The 27044-nt window shown below is 42.7% G+C and overlaps 1 protein-coding gene across 1 annotated transcript in view; it reads right to left on the bottom strand.

The window, feature by feature from the left end:
* The window catches only part of itfg1 (integrin alpha FG-GAP repeat containing 1), a 215720-nt gene that overhangs the window by 876 nt on the left and 187800 nt on the right, over nucleotides 1–27044 (bottom strand). The window contains exons 15-17 of the mRNA XM_085991513.1: nucleotides 12442–12566; nucleotides 8556–8638; nucleotides 5650–5767 (exon numbers count right to left, since the gene is read on the bottom strand). Of these exons, the coding sequence (XP_085847639.1) occupies nucleotides 5650–5767; nucleotides 8556–8638; nucleotides 12442–12566 (326 nt within the window). The remainder of the gene's footprint in view (nucleotides 1–5649; nucleotides 5768–8555; nucleotides 8639–12441; nucleotides 12567–27044) is intronic.

Here is a 27044-nt window from a genome sequence, read left to right as displayed (position 1 = left end):
AAATGCAATTTTATGACTTTGGTACCCAGAGTCAGCAATATGCACTCCCAAGTCAGACACCGTGCAGAGTAAAGCTCCCCCCACCACCACAATGCACTTTAACTCGAAAGTGCAGTGGACTTGTAAGTTTTTCCATTTCCCACCATTTTGGGATAATAAAGTGAAATTGCCAAATTAATGCCATTCAGCTGAATAATAGGTAGTTTAGCACAATGGCTTTATACCTACTAGGAACTGGATGTTCAAACTAATTTTATATTGAACCATTAAAGTTGTCAGAGAAAATCATTATCCATTATTACTCTGTGCTGGATTCAAATCCAGGTATAAGGGCTGAAAAGAAAGCAAGGTACATTTTCCATCCTGATGCTGAAGCTGTAGGACTGATCTGCTGAAAGCTTTGTGCTTAACACAAGTGGGAACTGCTAGTAGGAAATGGTACAATGCCCACAAAGAACCACAGCATTCGATGATGCAGCTATGGAACTGCTCCTTCAAGAAGTGGACCAAAGGAAGGATGCCCTGTTTGCATCCTTTCCCACAAGAGAACCATCCAGACTGGACAAGAGGAGGTGGCTCAAAGGGTCAACAAGGTGGTCCTCATTCAAATAACCTGGAAGCAAATGAGGAAGACCTTCACCAGCCATGAAAATTTCCCAAAGTAAACGACCAAGCATTTCCATTTACAAAGTAGATGCGCAAAGTATGCATGCCATAAAGAGTTTCCTCTGAGCCGGTCATATCTTGACTGAGATCACATGCAGTGTCCTCAGACAACCCTATAGCACTTCCTAGCTTCACATGCATCGCCACAACTTTCTAGCTCCAACTTCAAACTAGAACTATTGTTGCACTTACATCTATAAAGGTGAATCAACAAAGCAAACTTCCAATAAAATCTTTCTGCATAGGCACTTGGTGTCACTGAAAGTATTTCTCAAACTTCCAATATCTCAAAACTATTGGCAGGACAAAGCAGTACAGAACAGGCAGCAGAACATTCACACAGGAGGATGGCCCTGGAACTTTCTTCACTTAAAGTACATTTGAGGAACCCACAATGGAAATCCTGGGCTTTGAGAATATAGAGAGTGGGGCAGATTGAAGCCAAAGGTCTCCCCTATGTTCAGTATTAGTACTTTCCTTCTCCCGTTCTTTCTCCCCCTACTCATTAATTCTCACACTCAATCATAACACCATGGCATGAGGCATATTATCATACAAGTAGTATTTTAAGTCAGCATTATAACATATTCCTCTCCAGCTTTTATAGAAGTCTTTCAAGAACCAGCCAGAGCTCGTGGTACCTTAGAAGATGCCACCCAGCATCACTCATTGCTTGCCGAATGTAGCAGCACAAGTACATTCACCCAATTGGATTCAGATTGTCAGTTTGAGGAGGGCACACAAGTGAACAGGAGCATGTGCTGGCGGCAGTGGCAGAGTAGGGACTTGCTTGCTGGAGGTTTGGAACTCTGTGGATCTGCATGTGAAAGTTGCTATCTGAACACAAGCATTATCGACAATCGTTTTGGTTTGTCTATACCACCATGGAAAGTCTAGCAGTATTTGTGGAAGAATCCAGTACCCATATCTGTGCAGTTCTGCGCGATGCCTTATCAGAAAGTTGTATAGCGTGCAGCAGATAAAAATGATCGTGGAGACTCTGTGCCATATTACACTCCCTGATCTGTCCAAGCATTGGAAGTGCTGCTTAAAGATATCTACAGTATGCTCAATAATGATCTGGTGGTTTCATATGCCTCATTATATCTGCATTCATCTGATGTTCTTCATTGTCACAATGCTGTCAGGAGCTCTGTCACCAAGAAGCCATCCTTCCAGTCTGTATTCTCTGTCAAACAGGGCAGACATATAAAATTGTCTTAAAATAAAAGAATCATGACTGCTGCCTGAGAAATGGACATTCACCTGCAAGATCCTGTCTTCTGCTAACTGGCTACATGGCATTGACAGAGTGGAAGCCCTTGTGAGTCATGAAATTCATGGGATTGTATGTAGGACTCTAGATGGCCATATGGGTGCCATCAAAAACAGCCTAGACTTTGGGGAATCCTGCGACTGAAAAATTCCAGAGCTCTCGCAATATTCTTGCAGTTTTCCATGGGGAAAGTAATGATGATGTCCTTGTGGTAGAGGTTGTTTGCAGGATAGATTCCAGCAGATGGCACAACTCTGCCATTGCTTCGTTGGTGAAGTGAAATCTCCGAAGGCATTCCTGGATCCGTAGATGCGGGTGAGGATGGATACAGGCAGTCACCCTCTGATGCAGGTAAACATGCTTACTGTCCCTTTTTTTTGCCTTCAAAAAACTCAGCAGTATTTAATCGAATATCCATTTTAAGAGTTTAGGTTGCAGCAATGAAAAAGCCAGCAATACAGCTTTAAGAACTCACTTCCTGAGTAGCTCAGAACGTGCTTCCCTTCATTGTTCATTTCAGATGGACAAGCTGAGCTCATGAATATGGGCGAGCACTTTAGGTTGACTGGAAGATTAAGCACTGCGTGATTTGGGTGGGGAAGTGGCAATATAGATCACTGCTTCATCTCTCAGCCCCCACTTGCCTGTGCTGCGCTGGGACCTATCATTCCGCCAACCAGACAATTTTCCTGAATGTTCTAACTTAGTGCGTCATTAAATCGGCCATAATTTTGCTGTTAAGTGACTGCACTGAAAAGAAGCAAAACTAAAAATGTCAAAAACAGATATCCTGTAATCCAGTAAACAAGAAACATTGAAACTGGTTTGTAAATGTGGACCGTTAAATCGGTGAGAAACCAAGACCAATAGTTCTATTAATATTCATCTGCCTTCATAGTTTTGAAGGGATGTATTTCTTTAAATGTTCTGAAGGACACTGCTCCTATAGGGAATAGGCAGTCTGTTGTCACTGTAGAGTGTAGAAAAGCAGACTGCATCATCAGACTAGCAATGAACCATTTTTGAACACTTGGGGGGGGGGGGGGGGGGGGGGGGGGGGGAAATCCTATTTTCTCCTGAATTCTGAAATATAGTTTCATTGGCACTGGTAGTTCCCAGTACTTCTAAGTAGTCATTCTTCATGAATGTGCCTAGATAGTGACCGTCTTCAGGCTATTCAATCAGTTCTGTATTCAGCAGCTCTGGACTTGTGCAAGTTGTCAATGCATTTATCATTGATTTCAATGATTTTGCGGTGAGTGTTGAAAACTTGTTTTTCAAATAGGCTTATCAGCACTTTTTGCATCTCCCAATATTAACCAGTTTGAAAAGGGGTAGTGTTAAGATTCTACAGAAAGTAGGTATCTTTATGAAGTCTGTGCATAAAATGTGTTTTCTGGCCATGCCAGAACTATGAAATTTGACTAAAAACGCAATAGCAAAACATACAGTCCATATTTACGACACAAACACTTTTCGAGCAATGGCTGGCTAAATCTTAGCTGAATGCATGTTGTTCTGCTATCATCACTTGCATGCAGAGAACCTTTGAGTGACATAGAATGATACAACACAGAAGGAGGCCATTCGGTCTATTGCGCCTGTGCCGGCTCTTTGGTAGAGTTATCCAATTATTCCCACTACCCAGCTCTTTCTCCATAGCCCTGTAATTTATTTTCCCTTCAAGCATTTATCCAATTCACTTTTGAAAGTTATTATTGAATCTGCTTCCACCACACTCAGCCAGTGCATTCCAGATCACAACAACTCGCTGTGTAAAAAAAAGTTTCCTCACGTCGCCTCTGTTTTTTTTGCCAATCACCTCAAATCTGTGTCTTCTGGTTACTGACCCTTCTGCCACTGGAAACAGTTTCTGCTTATCTGCTTATCAAAACCCTTCATGATATTGAACACCTCTGTCAAATCTCCTCTTAACCTTCTCTGCTCTAAGGAGAACATTCTCAGCTTCTTCAGACTCTCCACATAACTGAAGTCTAGTAAATCTCTTCTGTATCCTCTCTACGGCCTTGATATGTTTCAAAGATTTGTGTATATACACCCCCAAGTCTCTCTGTACCTACACCCCTTTCAAATTGTATCATTTAGTTTATATTGCCTCTCCTCAAAAATTATTCAAATAAATCCACAATAATGTTTTAGGGAAATCTTCATAAGGTTACAATAGATAGTAGCAAGACTTTAACCAAGCATCGTTGCTTACATTTTAAACATCCAAAGGACTTTCTATAATTCAATGGGTGTTCTGACTACAGGAATTTTCCCTGGACTCTTCCTGCGAAGTACAACTATTTCAGACTTCTGCAGTATGTAAAGGATGCTTAATCAGTAACAAAGGTAAAATTATTGACCCTGCAAGTCTCCCTCATTCTTCGAAAGAAGTATACTCCACATGATAAGAACCCTCATTTCCAGTCTCTGTCTGCAGGAATTTGTTGTAAGTAGTTAATCAAGCTGTTACTGTGTACCATTGCAGTTTCTGCTTCTTCTGGAAAAGCACGAATATGTCAAGCTGGGGATTAGCTTTTATATGACACAGGAAGGGATAGTTATGTGGATGCCATCCCAATGTTGTGATATCAAAAACATCTCAAATGGGCTCATCCATAGTTATTTTTCTCACTGGCATCCTAGACAGAGTCCTGTGTTTTACAGAAAATGCTTTGTTTGTGGAATGAGGGTAACTAATTCGGGTAAATTCACTGATCCTGTACAATAACAACTTCAGCCATCTATTGCATTTACATAGCTTCATTAACTTAGAAAAATGTCCTAAGGGGGTTCACAGAGGGATAATGCAAAATGGACGCTGAACCCAAGAAGGAAAGGTTAAAAGGGGTGACCAAAAGCTTGGTCAAAGAAGTGGGATTTATGGAGGGTTTAAAAGAGGAGAGAGAGAGATGAAGGTGTTTAGGAAGGGAATTCTAGAGTGTAGGTCCTAGTAGCCAAAGTACAGCAACCAATAGTGGGGCAAAGGGAGAGTGGAATGCCCAAGCAGCCCAAGTCAGAGGAACAGAGATTTCAGGGTAGGTTGTAGCAGTGGAGGAGGTTACAGGGATAGGCAAGGCTGAGATGACAAAGGCATGAAGGATGGTTTCAGCAGTAGATGTGTTGTGATAGGGGAGGAGATGGGTGATGTTACAGAGATGGAAGTAGGCAGTCTTCGTGATCAGAAAATCAGTTTAGGATTGAACAGGACACTGAGTTTGCAAACAGTCTGGTTCAGCCTGAGTCAGTGTCCAGAAAAAGGGATCGAGACAGTGGGGAGGATACACAACCCTTTGGACAATGGCACTCAAAGTGACTGTGGGTCACAGGATTGGCACAAGGTTATAACCCTATTTTTGGCCCATGCTGCTTTTGATACAGCATCAGTGAATGTTCTAGTAGATAACCTTGCTATTTACATTGTGCATTGTCCCAAGAAAGGCTGCTACATATTAAAATAAAAATAATAAATGTATCGGCAATCCTGTGCAGTTAAATAACGAAAACATCAAATAGTAATTAAAGTAAATGAACATAACTAGCGCATTGATGTGACCATGATAAAAATCTACTGATTCATTGTAAATGTGATAGCTTGAATATTTCTGAAAGTTATTCCAATATTGTATAATAACTCTATTGTTTAAAACCTTATTACTGTGTGTTAGACATAAACATTAATTGAAACCGCAAAGAAGTACCTTCTCCTGCCAGTGTAAAATGCCGATTATAGCCAAAATGAAAACACAGACTCCAATTAAGGCTATGGCTGTAAGCAGTACAATGTTACTGGGGGTCAAATATAATTTGGCACTCCAGCTGTGAAAAGAAAGGAGAAAAAAATTGATGAAGTTAACATTTCAATGAGATAATATTTTTAAACTATTTGGAAAATAAAAAATAACTTGTATGCCCAATACTGTCCTTAAATTTGGATCTATTGCTGCCCGATATTTTCTTCAGTAACTTGTACTTAAATATCATACTTTGGAAAACATTTGAAGTGTAGTATGTATTGTCATAAGTATCATTTAAAAAAAAATAGAATTATAGAATCATACAGCAGAGAAGGAGGCCATTCGGCCCATCGTGCCTATGTCACCTCTTTGAAAGAGCTATCCAATTAGTCTCACTCCCCTGCTCTTTCCCCATAGTCTTGCAATTTTTTTCCTTTTCAAGTATATATCCAATTTCCTTTTGAAAGTTACTATTGAATCTGCTGCCACCACCCTTTCAGGCAATTCATTTTGGATCATAACAACTCGCTGTGTAAAAAAATTTGAATCTCCTCTCTGGTTCTTTTGCCAATTATCTTAAATCTGTGTCCTCTGGTTACCAATCCTCCTGCCAGTGGAAACAGTTTCTCCCCATTTACTCTATCAAAACCTTTCATAATTTTGAATACCTCTATTACATCTCCTCTCAACCTTCTAATCTCGATACAATAATGCTAACTGTAGAGCATTCATCATTGCCCTTTGAGATCACCTAACTCAGCACAGACCAGAAATTGAACCTGCAAGCTGTACATCTCAGCCTCACACCAAGCAGTGTATTTGCTCACTGAGTTTCAAATCGTTGTGTTATTTTGTCCTGGTCTCATTCTGCTACCCAGCTTCTACACCTTAGAGGGAGGGTGGGCAACCATAAGTAATTTCAGGAGGACGTAGACAGGTTAGTAGATTGGGAAGACAGATGTCCGATGAAAGTTAATGCAGAAAAAATTAAAGTGTTACAGTATGGGAGGAAGAATAAGAAGAAATATACACTAAATGGTAAAACATTAAAAAAGGATTTAGCAGTTAAAATACACAGTTCTTTAAAAGTGGGAGGACAAGTTGATAAGGCTGTTAAAAAAAAAAACCACGTAGAACCCGAGGCTTATAAGTAGAAATGTAGTGTACAAAAGCAAAGATGTCATGTTAAACGTCAACAAATCATTGGTTATGCTAGTTAGAATATCGAGTCCAGTTTTTGGGAACCCTACTTTAAGAAGGATAGGGTGCAGAAGAATATATATTTTATAGATTGTAACTTTCATTTTCTTGGTGCTTTATTCATTACTGGTTTTCTCAAAATTTTTATTTGCGTTGTCTGTTCATCATCATAATCATGCATTGTTCCACTTCCTTACTTGCACTTTTATTTTGTTTCTTGTGCTTTTTGTCTTTCGTTTCACATCTGATAATTCCCATTTCTATTTTACTACTACTTAGTCAGCATTTACAGATTCTGCAAAGGCTTTGAAGCTCTGATATTAGCTTCCCATACATATCCTTGGAGTAGCAACATAATGGCCCAGATTTTGCAGTCAGCTGTGAATGTACGGCACTCACCGTTCATTGCACTTACATTGCAATTTGAGGTAATTAGAGAGCCAAAACAACGCAGTGCCCTCTACAGGGGATCTGGGACCTGTGTGAACAGGTCAAGCGCAGTTAAATGCTCCTCAACCAATCAGACTGAAGAATCCTTACTGAGGCACGCAGAATTTAAACCAGGAAGTGTCAGTTAGAATATTTAATTCAATGTAAAGAAGGCAAAATAAAGAGAGGGAAAGAAAGATGGGATTAAGAGAGAGAAATAAAAGTGACTGAAAGAAAAAGTAATTTTTAAAAAAAATTTTAAGAAACAATTACAATAATTAAAATCTGAAGGAATGAGACTCCAAACTTCTAAAAGTAAATTTTCAGTGTCAGAGAGGTTGTTTGGCAGTAATTAAAACTTACCACGCCATTAAAAATTCACTTACACTTGAATGAACAAGCCCTAACTTTTTCTGGCGTGTTTAATGGGTATCTAATGGGCAAGTACCACAACATCACACTGTTCATGTATTTGAATGCCGAGTCTCTCGGCGAGGTACTGCTGTAATGAAGCTTGTGGAGGAGCAGGGTAACTTGGACAGCAACTTCCTGATTTCCACATTTAACTGCGCATGTGCGGACGCCGGAAGTTGCTGTCTGATTTACTTCTTAATAATGATGAGTGCTGATAGCCTCACCGTTATTCTTACCGCAAAATCTGGGCGAATATTTAGTTTAGAAAAGCAGACATGTAAGAAATGACTTTTAAACAGACCAGTTAACCACTGCTGTTACTGTTTTGCTTTCAATTCCAACAAAAGTTATCAGCTCACATTTCTAGCAATTTGTGGGCAAAAAATGTTAAAGCCTAAATGTGCACAAACAAGGTAACTAACAGGGCATGCCGTGAAATGCCCTGCTCCAGCAAAATCTGGCTCAATATAAGCATATAAGTTATAATATTTAAAATCAGAATACAGCAACTTATTTTTTCCGTAGAAATCACCATGTCAGACAGCAAGTCACTTATTGTTACAAAACTTAAGTGTTCTTCAAAAGATTCCTTATGTTAGTTACTACTGGTTTACATCTTTTACAATTGAATAATCGCACAGTGATTCTAAAGTAAGTTACATAGACATTAGGAGGAATGACCCAGCTTTCTGGGCATCTGGTCATATGGATACACAACAGAAGACTACTGGCATTTTCAGAAACACTATTGTATTAAATGTATTCCAAGAATAGACTGGCTAAATTTCCAACATTGCAGGTATATAAAATCAGTTTGCAAACGTTACCTTTTTGGTGAATTATGAGGATATGGAATTACTATAAGCTGAGAATTTGGAATGATAGCTGTCCATTCTTGTTTTCTTATAGACTATCAAAGAGAAAATAAAATAGAAAATAATTAGACAGAAAAAAATTCACTTCAAAATGCAGTTGTACCTTCAAACTAAGAGAGACCATTTAACAGCACAACAACTTTCTTTTACACAACACTCCTTACATGCAGAAGATTTAGAGATGGCTTTATAATAATAAATAAAATAAACAAGCAAGGCCAATACTTGTGATTCTTTTCACACTGCATGCATCCAACGTTCCCGACGATTTGCAGTGTCAGAATATTTACATTCACTTTGCAGACATGGGCAAAGGATGGATACTTTGGGAGGAATGGAAGGGGAGGGTGCTAACAAAAGTTATATGTTAAATATTCCAAAAAAAATCAAATATCAATTAGTTGTTATTTACTATTTTCTTACAGATTATCAGAGATTAAAAAAAAACTATTGGAAAATATTTAAGCAACTCCATTTTCCATGTAATAAATGACTTCCAATTTCAGCCCAACTATACCAAGTTGCTTCCCTGCTCAGAGGGATAGAAAAATAACCCACGCCATTCTTGTGGGCTTCCAAAAAGCCAATTACAGAGTGGAACTGGCAGAGGGCTGGGAAAAGAGCACCAACCAGTCCTCTCGGTCAGGAATGATGCATGTACGAGTGAACCTAAAAAGAGGTGTGGGTAAATTTTGAAACTTAACTACTTAAGAATCTACACAATAGAGCTTTTTTTCTTAAAAGACTGCATACAGTGACGTCACAAGTCCCAGCCAGAATGGAGATGATTGGGTAGCATCAATCATGCCTAGAGACCGCACTGCTTTAAGTGACTGGAATTGATTTTATGCTCATAATTTGTATTATGTAATTATCCTCCACTCATTGCATTTTGTTGGAGAAATAATCCTGCTTTTATCAGGAGGCTTTGCTGTAGTTTCGGTCATGAGTTCTGTTTGTTGTAGTCTGTAGAGATTGTTTAAATAGACCCTGTTTGCTGTAAAATAGAATCTGTTTGCTCTAAGTCCCACCCAGCCTCCAAATCAATGGCTGAAACAATGCAACTTATTGGCTCACACAGTGGTACCAATACTTACTCTTTAAACATTTTTTTTTTAAGCACATTGCATCAACAATATTTGAAATCACTTACACAAATGTGAATCCATATTAAGCTCAAAATAAATTAAAACATATTGGGGGAGAAATTCGGTATCGCCCAGTTTGGGGCGTAATTATCGACCGGGCGTGAAATTTTACGCCCAGCGCATATTATCGCCACTTACTGGTAAATTGGCCTCCTTCGCCCCAGGAGGTGCTTGGAGCGCTAAAACAGGTGCTGCACGACTGTCTTAAGGCGCTAAGCCAGAGGAGCGAGGCGTTACCTCCGAGGGCGGGCGCAGCGCAGGTGCGGCCAGTTAGCGATTGCACACAGACACGCTGGCGCCGGACAGCTCTTAAAGGGGAGGGTCGATCTTGAATTGCAGCCACACCTTGCGCATCAGAGCCCTGAATCTCGGCCTGGACAGACCTGTTGCCACATACTTAAGCCAAGGACCATGGAGGGGGCCAGGGAGCGAGCACAGCAGTTCAGCGAGGGGGCCTTGGAGGTTCTGGTTGGCACGGTGGAGCACAGGCGATCTCTCCTGTACCCGGACAGTGGCAGGAAGCCGCTGCCCAGCGACTATCGAAAAGCTTGGAGGGAGGTGGCTCACAGAGTGACCTCCAGCAACATGGTGCCTAGGACCCCTGTGCAATGCAGGAAGAAGTTCAATGACCTCACTCGGGTCGTCAGGGTGAGTGCCCTTTTCAGAATCCTCTTCATCCCTGCATGTCGACCTCACTTTATGGCCAAAGGGTCCTGAAAGCCCCAATGCCCAGCCCTCATCCAACACCTATGACCCTTTCAGGAAACTCACACGCACATTCAGCACTTTACACGCTGTAAGGGCTATTCGACCATGGGAGGCATTGCAGCCAAGATCAGGGCTGCACACTGTACTCAAAGCCCGTCCTTTCTGTTGCAGGGCAAGCTGGCGCATAACAGGAGGCAGCAGCAACGGACCGGGGGAGGCCGGCCTCACCTTCAAGCCCTGACCGATCTGGAGCAGCGAGTCCAACGGATTATGGCAGGCCGGATGATTGGCCCCGTCGCCACTGGAGATGCTGACCCCGTTATGGACAGCGATGGTAAGGTCATCACCTTTTTGACCTCTCTCCTTCCACTTGTTCCTCACACTCCTCCTCCTCCTCACACTCCTCCTTCTTCTCCCCTCTCCCCCCTCCCATTGGCTGAGTCCTGAGGTTATGCAGCATGCAGCACACAACAACGAAGTGGGAGACTCGCTCAGGTGAGTGCTGAAGGGCTCTTCCGGAATGGTCCAGACAGCAGAACCATTGCTTGAGCACGCCGATTGTGTGCTCAATGATGTTCCTGGTAGCTTGATGGCTCTCATTATATCGTTCTTCAGCAGGGGTGCTGGGCGAATGGAGCAGGGTCATCAGCCAGGTGCACAGAGGATAGCCTTGTCCCCGAGAAGCCAGCCTCTTGGGTGAGCCAGGGCCTCAAAGGTCTGCCACAGAAGTCTGGCGCAGGATGAAGGCCTTGTGGCTGCTGCCTGGAAAGCGGGCATTGACAGCGAGTATCAGCTGTCTGTGGTCACAGACCAACTGGACGTTCAACGAATGGAAGCCCTTTCGGTTGCGGAAATCCTCGGCATTCTCTTGCTGCGCCCGCAAAGCCACATACATACAGTCAATGGCGCCCTGGACCATGGGGAAGCCCGCTATTCTTGCAAAGCCCATTGCGCGCTCTTGCTGCTTGTCCGGGGTCATGGGGAAGGAGATGTACTGTCATCTCCTTTTAAAGAGGGCATTCGTGACTTGACGGATGCAGCAATGCACCGCGAACTGGGAGATATTGGCAATGTCCCCAGTAGTGGATTGAAAGGAGCCGGTGGCATAGAAGTTGAGAGCCACTGTTACTTTCACTGCCACCGACAGACGTCCTGCTCCTCAGTTGAGGCTGCAGATCTGGCTGAAGCAGGTGGCAGAGCTCAGTGACCACCTCCTTGCTGAATCGCAGCCTCCGAAAACACTGCTCCTCAGACATATTGATGTATGAGAACTGTTGGCGGAAAACCCTGGGTGCGTAAGGTCTCGTGTGCCGACACCTGTTGGCCCTCCTCCGTCTGGCCATGATTGGCACTCTCTGCGTCTCTGTGCCCTCGCAATGCAATGGAGAAGCCCGACATTCCCATCCACTGCAGCCCCCATAGTATGTGGCCACTCAAAGTTATGCCGGTGAAAAAGCAAAGCAACTACAAAGTTCTGGTCAGAAGCCAAAAGTACCTCAGCGAGCGCTGACCCAATGCAGAAATCTCTGTCCTTTTGTCTCTCTGCAAATCTCTCTCTCAGAAGGAGTGGTCCAAAAATGGCTACCACAAAGAAGCCAGGAAGAGCCCCCTTTAAATAGCGCCCCCCCCATCCCCACAGCGACTGGGAACCGTTCCAGTCAACCTGTCGTTGGGAGCCGCAGGTGGAAAGGAGGGGGACGCCACTGAATTTCCGGTCCGGGGCGCCCCAATGGCGTCAGGATCTGCGTGCGCAGCTAAGCGGGCGTTACGGTTTAGTGCCGCTGCTAAATGTCTGCTCAATTTCGCGAGAGGCGCAGGTATCGCCGCGCCTGGGCGCTAGCTGGCTCGCGCCCCACTTATCGTCCTCTTAAGGCGCCAACGGGTGGCGCAACCAACTGAATTTCTCCCCCATTACCTCATATTGACACACACACAGAAGCACAAAACTTCACATCATCACAAGTTTCCCCCTGGGTTATTACCTTTTCTCCATGCGGACGAGGAATCCCAACATAGAGATGATCAAGAAAGTTCGCACTACGTCCTAGACCAAGGACTACATAGGGCAGCTGTAGAGAAAAATGTGCTGATTGGCTGAGCTGTCCCGCTGCAGAAAGATCAGATTAAACAATAAAAATCCAAATGCAACAAGACAGGGATAGTTCGTTGACATGAAATTTCAAAACGTCTAGTTACAAGATTCAATTTCATACAACTTCATAATCCCCTTACATGAAAAGTTTTACATTTGATTCTTCAAATTATATCTCTTTTTTAAATGAAGTTTCCCCTTTCTTTATATCTTTTCTGGGCTTCCAAAAATTCCCAATCATAATGTATGGAAGTTGACCATCTCTTGGGCTTCTGCCTATATATTGCTAATTGGTGTATAACCATGGTAAGGGTTGATATATCTGCTGACTTTCTCTCTCGATGTAGAGATTAAAAACTTACCACTTGACAAATCACACACATTGATGTTGAGTTTGGGGGGGGCAACTGCACCCCAATCTGAGATGATACCCGAGCCTTCCTCAGGGCCAAGGTAGGTGCATTATCAGTAGCCAAATTATCCGAAAGAAGTCAATACCATAATATTTCAAACACTTTTTTGACACACCTATGTCCTGCCACTGTGTGGCATTACATTTATGAATTTTTTAAAATTCAATGCATGCCAATCACTAAACAGTGTTGTAGAAATAATGGTGAGGGTAACAATGCTCACCGCTATTAAAGTGTAAAATAACAACAGAAAATGCTGGAAAAACTCAGCAGGTCAGGCAACATCCGTGGAGAGAAATTTGAGTTGACGTTTCGGGTCGAACCCTTCTTCAAAGCTACTAAAGTGTAAATTGTACAGCAACTTCTGGTGACCGTACATACGCAGTTAAACGTGGAAAACAGGAAATTGCTGTCCGAGTTGCCCTGCTCCTCCAGAAGCTTTGCTACAACAATATCTCGCCGAGAGACTTGCCATTGAAATACATGGAAAGGCGATAAGTTGTGGTACTTACCTGATATACACCCATTAAACGCACCAGAAAATGTTGGGGCTTGTCCATTCCAGTATAAGTACATTTTTAACAGCGTGATGAGTCTTAATTACTGCCAAACAACCTCTCTGGCACTGAAAATTAGCTTTGACAAGTATGGAGTCTCATTCCTTCAGATTTTAATTATTGTTGGAGATTTAAAAAGATAAAAAAATTTAAATAGTTTTTTTAAAAAACTTTTTCTTTGTCTCTTTTATCTCTCTCTTAATCCCACCTTTCTATCCCTCCCTTTATTTCGCTTTCTGTACCTGAATTGAAATTGAATTAAATATTCTAACTGACACTTTCTGGTTCAGACTCTGCGCTGTTGATTTACAATTCTTCAATTTGATTGGTTAAGGAGATACAACAGATCTCAGATGGAGGTGAAACAGGTCCCAGATCCCCTGCAGAGGGTGCTGTGCCGCTTTGGCTCTCTAATTTACATCAAGTTCCAGTGCAAGATCCCATAGAAATTCTGTGGCCAAGTGCAAGTGCAATGAATGGTTGGTGCTGTTTGTTGGCTGCTGAGAGCAAAATCTGGCCTATCGTTTAGCAAGTAGAAAGTTAATAATTTAATTAATTTCCTCTTTAAATTTGAAAAAAATTAAAACCAGTATGCATTTTGCAGTTTCAAGTTACATAAATGTATGTAGCAAGTACCAACAGATGCTATTTTCTTTTTAAATTGTTTGACTGAAAGATCTCATTAGGTGCGTTTATACTGCCGTACAGGGCGTAGTGCCGGCAACACCCAATGCACAGGTCTCTTGCAGCCATCAGCAACCTCTTCTCTTACTTCCATCCCCTCTGAATGCCTTAACCATGATTTACATTACTGCTGGTCTCGACTTATCTGCCACCCTCCTTGCTGGCCTCTCAAATTCCACCCTACACAAACTCCAACTCATTCGAAACTCCACCACCTGCATCCTGTCCTGCTCGTCCATCAGACTCATTGAAACTTATAAAATTCTAACAGGACTAGACAGACTAGATGCAGGAAGGATGTTCCTGATGGTCGGGGAGTCCAGAACCAGGGGTCACAGTCTAAGGATAAGGGGTAAGCCATTTAGGACAGAGATGAGGAATTTCTTCACCCAGAGAGTGGTGAACCTGTGGAATTCTCTACCACAGCAGACAGTTGAGGCCAATTCATTAAATGTATTCAAGAAGGAGTTGGATATATTTCTTAAGGCTAAAGGGATCAAGGGATATGGGGAGAAAGCAGGGACAGGGTACTGAGTTTGGATGATCAGCCATGATCGCATTGAATGGCGGAGCAGGCTCGAGGGGCCGAATGGCCTACTCCTGCTCCTATCTTCTATGTTTCATCCTCATGACTGGTTTCATATCCCTGAATGCATCAAACTTGGAATCGTTTTGACCATGCTTTGTCATCTCTCTTAACTCCTCTACTGTTGCTCTGCACCCGTTGCTCTTTTATGAACCACCTTGCAACATTTTCTCCTGAAACTGTTACTATGTAGATGCTCAACATCGGAATTTCAGTTTTCTTCATGCAACATTTGTAAAATTGTTTGCATATATTGTGATGAGAGTAAATGTTGAACAAATTACAGAAAAATCACTTTCCTGAATTTAAAGGCGTAAATCAATCACATTTCATTTTACAAGTAGTGCTTCAATAATAAAATCTATTCAACATTCAAGTATGGACTGCGCATAGAGGGATTGCTATCGACATGCCTGCAGCAACTGCTTACATATAAATAAATAAGGCAGCTTGCTGTACCAAAATACTGCAGTATCACCAATATTTAGCAAACAAGCACCAAAGTGCTTTTTAAAGAACAGCATTACACGCAGCTTCAGCTACATTAAACTACTCATTTATATAAAAAGTCTGCTAGACCATCTTGACAATCTTTAAATAACTGTCCTTAGGTAGACAAATAAATAATTAATCTGTTATCATAGCAATGTTTTAATTGAACTCCATGTGGAAATATTTCAATAAACAACAAAGTGGGTGTCTTGATTAGTTGTAATTTTTTTTCCCCACTGTTCCACCGTGTTTTACACGTTGGTGCTTCTGTCTCTATTCTGCAGATTCTGTCTGACAAATGGTTTTGTGTAGGTGTTCTTTCAACCCACTCTCATCTGCAACTCTACAGTTATCCCTGCTGGTGCACTGCTTCATTGCAGCAGCTTTTGTGCACAATTAGAGATCAACGGCTGTTCTGCAGAATGAATCACCACACAGCAATCCCAGATCCTGAAAAACAGACTCTTTGTCTCCAGACCTGGCAACACAAATTAATAGCTATGCAATCTACAACATCTGGCAGAAGCTGTGCCACAAGTCATATGAATTATGCTTTTCCTAACAGCACATTAACCATAATAGTTTTTTGGGGGATAGGAAAGAGAAGGAAAAGGAAAGAGGTTGTTATATTACAGCTATAGGTTTAGTGGTACTCATTTGTCTTTAGCAAAACACTGCATTAATCCTCTGTGATACTGATTAGAAGTATTGCGAGGGCCTACCCTTCTTATCTATTTATAGAATACAGACAATCAATGATCACAAGATAATTATGGACGAGGAAGAACATTTGGCCCATCTTAGTTCATCAATCCAGAAGAAAGCTACAATCCCCACCCCCATTGCAGCATCAAATCAACCTTAAATGATTCTAGGGTTTTTGCCTCCACCTCTCAATCAAGAAGTCCATCCTAAGTATTGATCATTCTCTGCATGAAGAACTTCTTAGGCCTAAAGTTACTGTTTACTAGTTTGAACCTATGTCCCCTTGTTCTACTTCCACATTTCATTTAATAATATTCTGGATTTATCTTTTCCATACTATTTGCTATCTTATATACCTCTATAATTCACCTCTCAAGTGCCTCCTTTCCAGGCTGAAAAGCCCGAGTTTCTCCAGAGCCTGACACCAGTGCTTTTATCTGCACTGCCTCCAGTGCTAGATTATTTCTGTCTCAGCATCCAGAACCAGATGCACTACTCAAGCTGTGGTCTGAGCGGAGCATTGTACAGTTTAACCATGACTTCTTCTGTATTAAATTCAACTATTTTGACTGTTGATTGCTACTCTGCATTGTTGGACATGTTTACTAACCACCTCAGTCTCTTTCCACACTATTCATATCTACTTCAACACCATTCATGGAGAAGGTGTGTTCCTTATTTTTCCATCCTATGTGCAGTACTTTGCTGGTGTCAGCATTAAATTTCATCACCCATTGATCTGCCCATATATTTATTTTGTACAACTCGCTAATTTCCGAGTTGCATTCTTCAGTTCCACTGTCCTCACATTTTAGTTATCAGTAAATGTAACCACTTTACACTGTGTTTCTGAGCCCAAAAATCTGGGGCACATGGGCGAAGGGTAAATACCCTACGCCAGAATGGTGAGGTGAGAGGCCTCCAAAATGGTGGGCCTTGGTCCTCATGTAATAGAACCGGAATGGCACAACGACCTGCTGGTTAAGACGGGAGAAAAACCGGGCAGCGGGCCTCAGGGGGTCAGTTCGGGTTGGAGATGGAGGGGAAACAACACAGAGCCAGGGGTCAGGTAGGGGCAAGACAACACGGGTACAGGAGTTGGCCGAGACCGAGGGTCAGGAGGCCTGGAGTCGCAGAGGCGGGGTTGCGGAACCTGGTGTCCCGGGACGGTGAGAAATCGGGGCCGGGGGATTTGTGATCGGGGATCACGAGAGATGGCCAGGAGCCAGAGGGAGAGGGGGGGGGGGGGGGGGGAAGGAGGATCTGGGGTTGATAGTGGAAGCGATCTTGAGGAGAGTCTAATGTAAGGTCCTCTTGCTCCTCCCAGTTCCACATTCAAGTAAGTTAATTACATTCTTTGTGGCAGGTGATTCCTAGGGCTGGGTTCCCTGAGTGCAGCACTATTGGAGAGGGGACCTCAGCAGGTGTTAGGTCCATTATTATTTACATATACAAAGGGATGAATGCCAGCTTCAGTCGTGGGTAAAGGACACGTCTTGTTTGTCCTTACCCAACATGGCGGTCAGTGCACTTTCGAGGCCCAGATTTTTTATGCAAGTGAGAAACAGCAGTGGTCCCAACATTGGGCCTCGGGGGAAATCCCATTCAGCACTACCCCACCCCGACATAACTTCTTTAATGAGTTCTTATTGATTTCTACCCGTTAGCTAGTTTCATATCCATTCCCAGGGATTATCCTGAATCCCCACAACTTTGAATACAACTAATAGCCTTTCATGAGGGACTTTGTTAAATGCCTTGTCTAGGTATACTGTATCATTGCACTTTCCACAGTTCCCTGGTAATTTGTTTGTTTTGAGCCCGTTCAGCTTGTCTAGAACTTCCATCTCATTTATATCACAAAGTTGTTGATTTTACTTTAGGTATCTCTGTGTGGGCAGGACATTACTCATGTCTTCCCTTGTTAATACTTGGAGGAAGTAATCATTCAGAATATTAGCCATCTATACTCATCTTTAGATTAGATTCTGTTTGCACTTTTCGTGGTTCTCGCCTCTTTTCTCACTGCCTGCTTACTATTATAGTACTGAAAGATTTTTTTTACTGTTACATTTAGCCTCTGATGCTGTGCTTTGATCCAGGTCTTTGCCCTTCAGAGCACCCGAATAACTAGTTTCTGCATTTCCTTATATTCATTCCAGTGACCACTTTCCTCTTTCACTCTGCAGGATTTGTATCAGTTTGAATTTGTTCGCTAATCCATTTTGAGTCACATCTGTTTAATATGAGCTTATTGGTTTATGTACTTATCCTGCATTTTACCTTTAAAGGTGTTCCATTTATGTTCTGCTGAAGTGTTGCTGAAGAAACTCCACTAATCTATTTGTTATATCAGTTCATAGAATTTAGCACTTTTAAAGTTATATACCTGACTCTTGGTCTTGGGTATTTTTGAATCCAAGACCAACTTAAACTAATACATACAAGAGTGTTCTCATTGATACACAATGACCTGGATATTCCGCTTGGCTGCCATGTTTTTTTCAGTGCAATTTACCTGAAATCAGACAAACCAGTGCAAAAGATTGAGGAATTTCAAGCATAAATTACGCCCAGCACAAATTGCGTTTCCGTGATCTTTGGCGCTAGTTTAAAAACATCGCGCTAGAAGCCAGCCCCGCCCACAAAACTGGCCACGCCCCGATCGAATTAATCACCATTGCGATTTTCTGCTAACTGCGTCCGTTTACAGCCCTTCGAGGAGGCTCTTAAAATGAAGCTTTTTATTTAGGCGCAAGGACGCTAAGAGGCACCTTTCAAATGCTTTTACATTTTTTACTACGGAACTGACTACTGTACACCAATGAAACTGGTAAATAGTTCTGCATAGTTTAAAAAAAAATCATTTTCAGGGATTTAAAATTAGGTTACTCACAGGTGGTGGACTAGATACTCTGATTAAAAATGCTTATTTTTTGCAATAAACTCATTTTCAGCTGTATTAATAAAACTGCACCAGATTACCACCCTTAAATACATCAATGAATATTTTTTAATGCAAAAAAAAAATTACGTTCTAAATTGTTGCCCAATTGCACTGGTCCATGGTAGATTTTACATTCGGCGATATGCAAATGAGTTTGAGCGGCAACTTGAGCAAAAAAAAAAAAAAATTCACTTCAAAAAACTAACGCAATTTGCTCCTGGATTGCCGACTGTACTCAAAGCTGAAACTCTACAATTACTTTAGCAATTTTCAAACACTGTGTACAACTTCATGGGCGAGGTGGGGCAGGGGGAAAGAGAAGGAATGGGGAAGATTGGACAAGAAAAAATCAAGAGAACAGATTCCCCCCTGTTTCATTGCTCCATTTTGTTTAGCCACTTTAGCATAGAAATATATAGAAGCTACAAGACAGAAACAGGCCATTTAGCCCAACCAGTTCCTGTTGGGCCACGATTTTGCCTACCTAGGCGGGTCTGGGGCGGCTGGGGTGTGACCTCTCTGCTGGCTCCAGCCCGCTCTGTGAAAAGAATTTTACATTGATTGGGCTTGTTAAGCCCGCCCAGCGTGTTTCCTGGCCAATTGAAGGAAGCGGGTCTGGTGACGTCACTTGATGACGTATCATCAGCCAGTTTCCTTAAAGAGACCATGCGCAAATTGATTTTGAAATTCTGCTGCACGCCTGCACCCAGGCTCTCCCATGACTCCCTCCATATGCTTATGGAGGGAGGTCCTCTTCCCTTCTCATGGGTGGAAGAGACCTCCCCAGGTGACCAACGCAGCCTGGTTGCACATTGCAGAGGAGGACACAAGCAGTGATGTTGTTAGGAGGACCAGGCTGCAGTGGCGCAAACCTTTCAATGATCACAGTAGATCACGAAATGTTACTGCAAAGCCACACTCAACCTCATCCTGCTGTGCCACTCAACACATCCCCATCACTCTGCCTTCTCTACCCTACTCCTGCTCATCCTTACTCACAGCAACTTATCTTGCACCTTCACCCATCCCTGTCTACATTATCACTTCCCTATCTCACTAGCCACCCCTCACACTCACCCTCATCCTAGTCCAATCATACCAACTAACAACATGCAAGGGTAGGCACTTGAGTGTTTTAGCCAATGCTCATGTTAAGTTTCTGTTAATGTGTTGCCAAACATTGGAATCTTTATTTTCAGCACTATGCGTTCTTGGACAGATGTGTGTGCACCTTTGGAAATGGCTTATTGAGTTGCAGTGAATGGTGAGACTTAACTGCAACTCCTGCAATGGCGATGAATGTTAAAGGAATGGCTTGGACAGTAGGGATGTTTTATGCTGTTGGTGTGGGGTGGTGCCAACCTGGCACATCATGTGGCAGCCAAGGTGTACAGCGTCAAGTGAAGTAAATCTGGCTATGGTGAGGCCATCCCTAGCGTCCCGGGCAGCAATGTGGTCGGGTGCTGATGCCCTCCAGCTGATTGCGGAGAAGGTTGGTGGTGTTGCTAGTGTTGGGGCTGATCGTGGTGGGATTCTGAGGACCAAGGTGTGATATATTCAAGGACACCGATGCTGATGGAATAGATGGCAGGTGAGGTTGAAATGACAGAAGCGATCTGTCAATGGTCAGAGAGGTTGTTCCAATGAGGTGACACTGGATAGAGAGTTTGCGCCAAACACTTGCAATCTGCATAAAGCTCAATCTGTCTTCCAAATGCAGGAAGCAACAGCTTCTAACCTTAGAAAGTGAAAAAGGCAGATACAAGAAATCCTGGCAGCCTAGAGAGAATAGAATATGCGATCAATGTCTGGCTGGCGAGGTTGAAACAGAAATGCATTTCCTCCTAAAATGCGAAAAATTCAACACATCAAGAAACATATTATTCAACAAGCTAAGCCAAACAACCCCAGATTTCAAGGAATTGGATGATCTGTCAAAATTGAGATTAGTCCTAGGAGAAGGAGACAGACCATACCTTGGGGCCAAATATGTAACAACATGTCACAACCTGAGGACTGTTTAAAAGTAAGACTGTTTAAAATTAATATTGAACGTACCAAATGAAGTAGAAAGACTGTTTAAAATTAATATTGTTTAAAAGTAATATTGTATGTACCCAACATTGACACCTACAGAATGTTGGAAAACTGTACCTTTTTACTATGTAAGCTTTCATGCCAATAAAGCATTTGAACTGAACTGAACTGAACTGAACATCTGTGAAATGGGAGCTTTTATAGACCATTTGCAGCTGTCAAATTTAGAAATCATCACATGCTGACACAACACCAGACCTCCTTACCAGATGTGATCCCCAAGCAGCGGGGAAGCTGTTGGCGAACTCTAAAAATCTAAAGGTAAGCTTAAAATACGAGTTAATTGCCTCTTAACAATCTCTCTAATGATGTAAATTGCCTCCCCCGCCGCTTGGTGTCGGGTATGTTCAGCGATGACAGACCCGACATCTGGGAGACTAGCGTGGGGGCGGGTTGACAGCGGGTTCCCTAAACGCTGTCAAAAACATTTTTTCCCAGCCAACCCGCCACCAAATGCGCCCCGACCCACTGAAAAATTCCCTCCTTGATGGTTATGCTCCACATGAGCAAATAGTTATAACCATATTTACTCACCCCGTTCCCATACCCCTTCAACCTCTCTTCCTTCATCCTGATGTTCAATCTAATTTTTAATGTTGACATAGTGTCTGCCTCAACCACGAACCTGAAAGTGAATTTCACAGCCTCACAACTCTGTCGGAAGAAGTTTCTCCTGCCCTCTGTTTTAAATCTGTACTTATGGCCTCTCATTCTTGATCCCGCAACAGTCTGCTTAGAGTCATAGAGTTATACAGCACCGAAAGAGGCCCTTCGGCCCATCGTGTCCGTGCCGGCCATCAAGCCCTGTCTATTCTAATCCCATTTTCCAGCACTTGGTCCGTAGCCTTGTATGCTATGGCATTTCAAGTGATCATCTAAATGCTTCTTGAATGTTGAGGGTTCCTGCCTCTACCACCCTTTCAGGCAGTGAGTTCCAGATTCCAACCACACTCTGGGTGAAAAAGTTTCTCCTCAAATCCCCTCTAAACCTCCTGCCCCTTACCTTGAAACTATGCCCCCTGGTTATTGACCTCTCTACTAAGGGGAAAAGTTCCTTTCTATCTACCCTATCTATGCCCCATATAATTTTGTACACCTCAATCAAGTCCCCCTTCAGCCTTCTCTGCTCCAAGGAAAACAACCCCAGCCTGTCCGGTCTCTCTTCATAACTGAAGCGCTCCAGCCCAGGTAACATCCTGGTGAATCTCCTCTGCACCCTCTCCAATGCAATTACATCCTTCCTAATAGCGTGGCGACCAGAACTGCACACAGTATTCCAGCTGTGGCCTAACTAGTGTTTTGTACAGCTCCATCATAACCTCCCTGCTCTCATATTCTATGCCTCGGCTAATAAAGGCAAGTATCCCATACGCCTTTTTAACCACCTTATCTACCTGCCCTGCTGCCTTCAGGGATCTATGTACATGCACACCAAGGTCCCTCTGATCCTCTGTCCTTCCTAGGGTCCTACCATTCATTGTGTATTCCCTTGCCTTGTTAGTCCTCTCAATGCATCACCTCACACTTTTCAGGGTTAAATTCCATTTGCCATTGTTCTGCCCATCTAACCAACCCATCTATATCGTCCTGTAGCCCGAGGCTTCCCTCCTCGCTATTTACCACTCCGCCAATTTTCGTGTCATCTGCGAACTTACTGATCATACCTCCTACATTCATATCTAAATCATTAATGTACACTACAAACAGCAAGGGACCCAGCACCGATCCCTGCGGTACACCACTGGACACAGGCTTCCAGTCACATAAACCTTCGACCATCACCCTCTGCCTCCTGCCACTAAGCCAATTTTAGATTCAATGTGCCAAATTGCCCTGGATCCCATGGGCTCTTACCTTCTTGACCAGTCTCCCATGCGGGACTTTGTCAAAAGCCTTACTGAAGTCCATGTAGACTACATCAACTGCACTACCCTCATCCACACACCTGGTCATCCCCTCGAAAAATTCAATCAAATTAGTCAGACATGATCTCCCCCTGACAAAGCCATGCTGACTATCCTTGATTAATCCTTGCCTCTCCAAGTGGAGACTAATTCTGTCCTTCAGAATTTTTTCCAATAATTTCCCTACCACTGATGTTAGGCTCACTGGCCTGTAATTCCCTGGTTTATCCCTACTACCCTTCTTGAATAATGGTACTACGTTAGCTGTCCTCCAGTCCTCTGGCACCTCCTAATGTTCTGCTTCTATTTACTCTGTCCCAAACACCATTATTATAGTGCCCTGTACTCCACATTATTCTATTAAAAAAATTGTCAAGTCTTTCTTCGTATTTGTATTTTTTCATACTGGGTAAATCTGCACTGTACTCTCTCTAAAGCTCTACTATCCTTCCTACAGTGTAGAGCCCAATACTGAGGTCTTTTTAAGGTTTTATATAGGCCCATCATAACTTTTGCTTTTATATTCTATACGCCGCGCGATAAAACCTAGAATTACATTAGCTTTTTCTGCAGCCTGATAAACACAGCTGCTGCCTGTAATGTTGTGAACTTGTACCCACAAGTCACTCTGCTTTCCACGGCACCGACCCTACTTCCATTCGGAGTGTAATTACTGCTGCTATTTTTTCCACCAAGATGCAACAACTCACACTTACTGACAAGGAATTCCATCTGCCACTTTTTATCCCATCCCCCATACTATCAATATCCCTTTGCAGCTTCCTTTGGTCTTGTAAAGAATGAACTATACCTCCTATTTTGATATTACCTGCAATTTTTTTTACACCACTCTCTCTAGGCTTATATCGAAGGGATTGATATACACTATGAACAGAAGTAGCCCCACAAGTGAACCGTTAGGGACATCACAATCTACTTTCAACCACTGAAAAACTGCCCTACTCTCGGTTTTCTTCCTTCTAACCAATTTTTAATCCAGTTTTTTAATCTCCCACTAATTCCATACCCTGTAATCTTCTCTAGTAATTCCCTACGTGGTACCTTGTCAAAGGCTTTACTAAAGTCCATCCACTGCATTTCCTCCATCTACCACGTCTGTTACCTATTCAAAGAATTCTATGAGGTTAGTCAAGCACCATTGTTCCTTTTTAAATCCGAGCTGACTACTTCTAACTATTTTCTCTTTATCTAGATAGGTGGTAATTCCAGACTCCAAAAATTAAAGACTCCAAAATGTTCTCTAGTACAGATGTTAAGCTCACTGGCCTGTAATTACCCATATTAGCTTGGTCTCCCTTTTTAAAAATGGGCACTACATTGACAAGTCTTCAGTCCTCCGGCACACATCCACACTCAATAGAGCCCTGAATTATAATTGCAATTTCCTCCTTCAACTCCTTCAGGATCCTAGGATGCATTCCATCAAGCTCTGCCACCTTATCTTCCCTTAGCTTAACTAACTTAACTAAATTTATCCTTTTAGCCATCACAATATCGCTCATCTTGTTCTAAACCACTTCAGAATTCTACTCCTCCCCAATATCCTTCTCTTTAGTAAAGACTGGCGCAAAGTGCTCACTAAATACCTCTACCATTTTTTTGACCATCTTCCAAAAATTGACAATCCTCCACTCTCAGGGCTCCTGTCTCACTTTAACAATTCTCTTTTCCCGGATATATTTGAAAATACACTCTTGTTCCTTTGGATGTTTTTTGAAATTCTTTTCCTCATACTTAGATTTCCTTATCCAACTCTTAACTTCTTTTTTCCCCCTCATATTCTTCTTTAGCTTTTTCATTATTATTACTCTTATAGTCCTTTTAGGCCCTTTTCCTCAATTTTAATGACCAATCTCGGTTCAAAAAAAAAAGTGCCTTAACTCCAGTCTCATTTCCTTCTCTCCCCTTCCACTCCCCGCCCTTGAATTGTTGGTAACCGGTCTCTGACTCTTTCTCTCAGTTTCTCTAGTTTCCTGTCTCTTTGCTCTGCCGAGTAGTTATTATAGAATATTAACATTGGAGACCGTGGTGGTGCAGTATGTTACATCCCAGACTGATGGTATGAGAGCCCCCTCATTCTTTTGGCTGTAAGGGTCCTACGTAAAATGAGTTTGGGCAGCATAAACCTATTTTCTAGTCCACATTGCAAATGAACAATCTCATTGATGCTCGCTTTAAGCTACAAGGTTGCTTTTTACTACAAGAGCACTGTGCTGGCAATCCTATAAAAACATTTGCAACTTCAGAGAAACTGTGCATGCGGAGTTCCCTATAATTGCTCAATTTGTCCCACAGGATAAACAGTGAAGATTCAGTACAACAGGATAACAAAAATTCTGGAAGATTTTGGAGAACCCCAAAAGACATCTCAACTTGCTAACAGCCTTTGCTGAAGCAGCAGGGAAAGAAAATCCAAAGTTCAACCATGAGTCTGCAGACAAGTAACAACACGTGGCCCCATATTTGATGGCTGCTGAAGTGAAGGTGGCGCTGCATGAAGTGGTTGCAAGGACAGTGGTCCTCTGTGTCATTTCCCAATATGTCTGCATTGTAGGTTGTCTTCAGGGACGTTGATACAAATTTCAGGCTTCAGCTGACTGGCAATGTCACTGGGTGTGTCATCCTATGCTACACGGTAGCTGCAGGTGTCCTTGAAGCAGAAGGCATAGCTCTGTATCTGGCTCTCGGATGCAGAGCTATGCGGATCCTGTGATGACAGCTTGCACATGCGCTAAATCACGAGCTTGAGATCTGTCAAGTTCCAACTTGACAGATCATCCGCTCTGACATGGAAATCATAATTGCTGGCGCAGAGTTGGACTAATTGCCCACCAACTGCCCAGAGTTACGCCTGAAAATTTTACAACTGGTGCAAACAGGCGCAGCAGCCTGTATGCACAGCGCAAGGGGATACCCATCAATAAAACTCTTTATTTTGGTGAAAATCCTTTCCTTTAATGGTTATTAGCGGTCTGCAGACTTAGACTTAAACAGGATTTAGAAAAAAAAAGTTCAGCAATTAATATTATTGCATTATATGAATTGTTTTATTGTGAGAGCTCCATAGCAATCTTACTTTCTCCCGTTTTCCAAACTGGAAGCAACTGACCATGAACCACCTACAGCCAAGAAGGTAGACAAGTGCCTTGCTCCCTGGCCTTTCTCCAAAGCCACTCCATTTGAGTCACTAGAAGGTGTACAATCTGATTGGAGCACCGGCCCACGTGATCCCAGGTACGCTTCCGTAAACTGTGTGCCCCAGGGATGCTTGGGCCACTACGCAGCCCTCTATTCCGCAGCGTCCGAGAGGAACTTTTCGTTTGGGACCTTGCAACAGGTAAGTGCGCATTCGATTCGGATGCTGGCGGCGTAATCCTTAATTACACAAGGAACTGTAATGTGTACAGACTGAGTGATGCATTACACAGCCCATTAGGGATCAAAGTGGCAATCTGTGTGTAGAGCCGGAAGATGTAGGTGAGGTTTTAAATTAATATTTTGCATCTGTGTTCACTATGGAGAAGGACGATGTAGGCATAGAAATCAGGCAGGGGGATTGTGATATACTTGAACAAATTAGCATTGAGAGGGAGGAGGTACTAGCGGTTTTAGTGGGCTTAAAAGTGGATAAATCCCCAGGCCCAGACGAGACGTATCCTAGGCTGCTGTGTGAGGCAAGGGAGGAGATTGCAGGGGCTCTGACACAAATTTTCAGAACCTCTCTGGCCACAGGGGAGGTGCCAGAGGACTGGAGGACAGCTAACGTAGTACCATTATTCAAGAAGGGTAGTAGGGATAAACCAGGGAATTACAGGACAGTGAGCCGAACATCAGTGGTAGGGAAATTATTGGAAAAAATTCTGAGGGACAGAATTAGTCTCCACTTGAGAGGCAAGGATTAATCAAGGATAGTCAGCATGGCTTTGTCAGGGGGAGATCATGTCTAACCAATTCGATTGAATTTTGAGGGGGTGACTTGGTGTGTGGATGAGGGTAGTGCAGTTGATGTAGTCTACATGGACTGCAGTAAGGCTTTTGACAAGTCCCGCATGGGAGACTGGTTAAGAAAGTAAGAGCCCATGGGATC

This window comes from Somniosus microcephalus, chromosome 6 (assembly GCF_052327205.1).
Source record: "Somniosus microcephalus isolate GS21.2 chromosome 6, FLI_Smic_1.0, whole genome shotgun sequence".
NCBI classification, from domain to species: domain Eukaryota; kingdom Metazoa; phylum Chordata; class Chondrichthyes; order Squaliformes; family Somniosidae; genus Somniosus; species Somniosus microcephalus.
The sequence above is the reverse complement of the archived record's forward strand: the minus strand, read 5'-3'. Positions and strand labels throughout refer to the sequence as shown.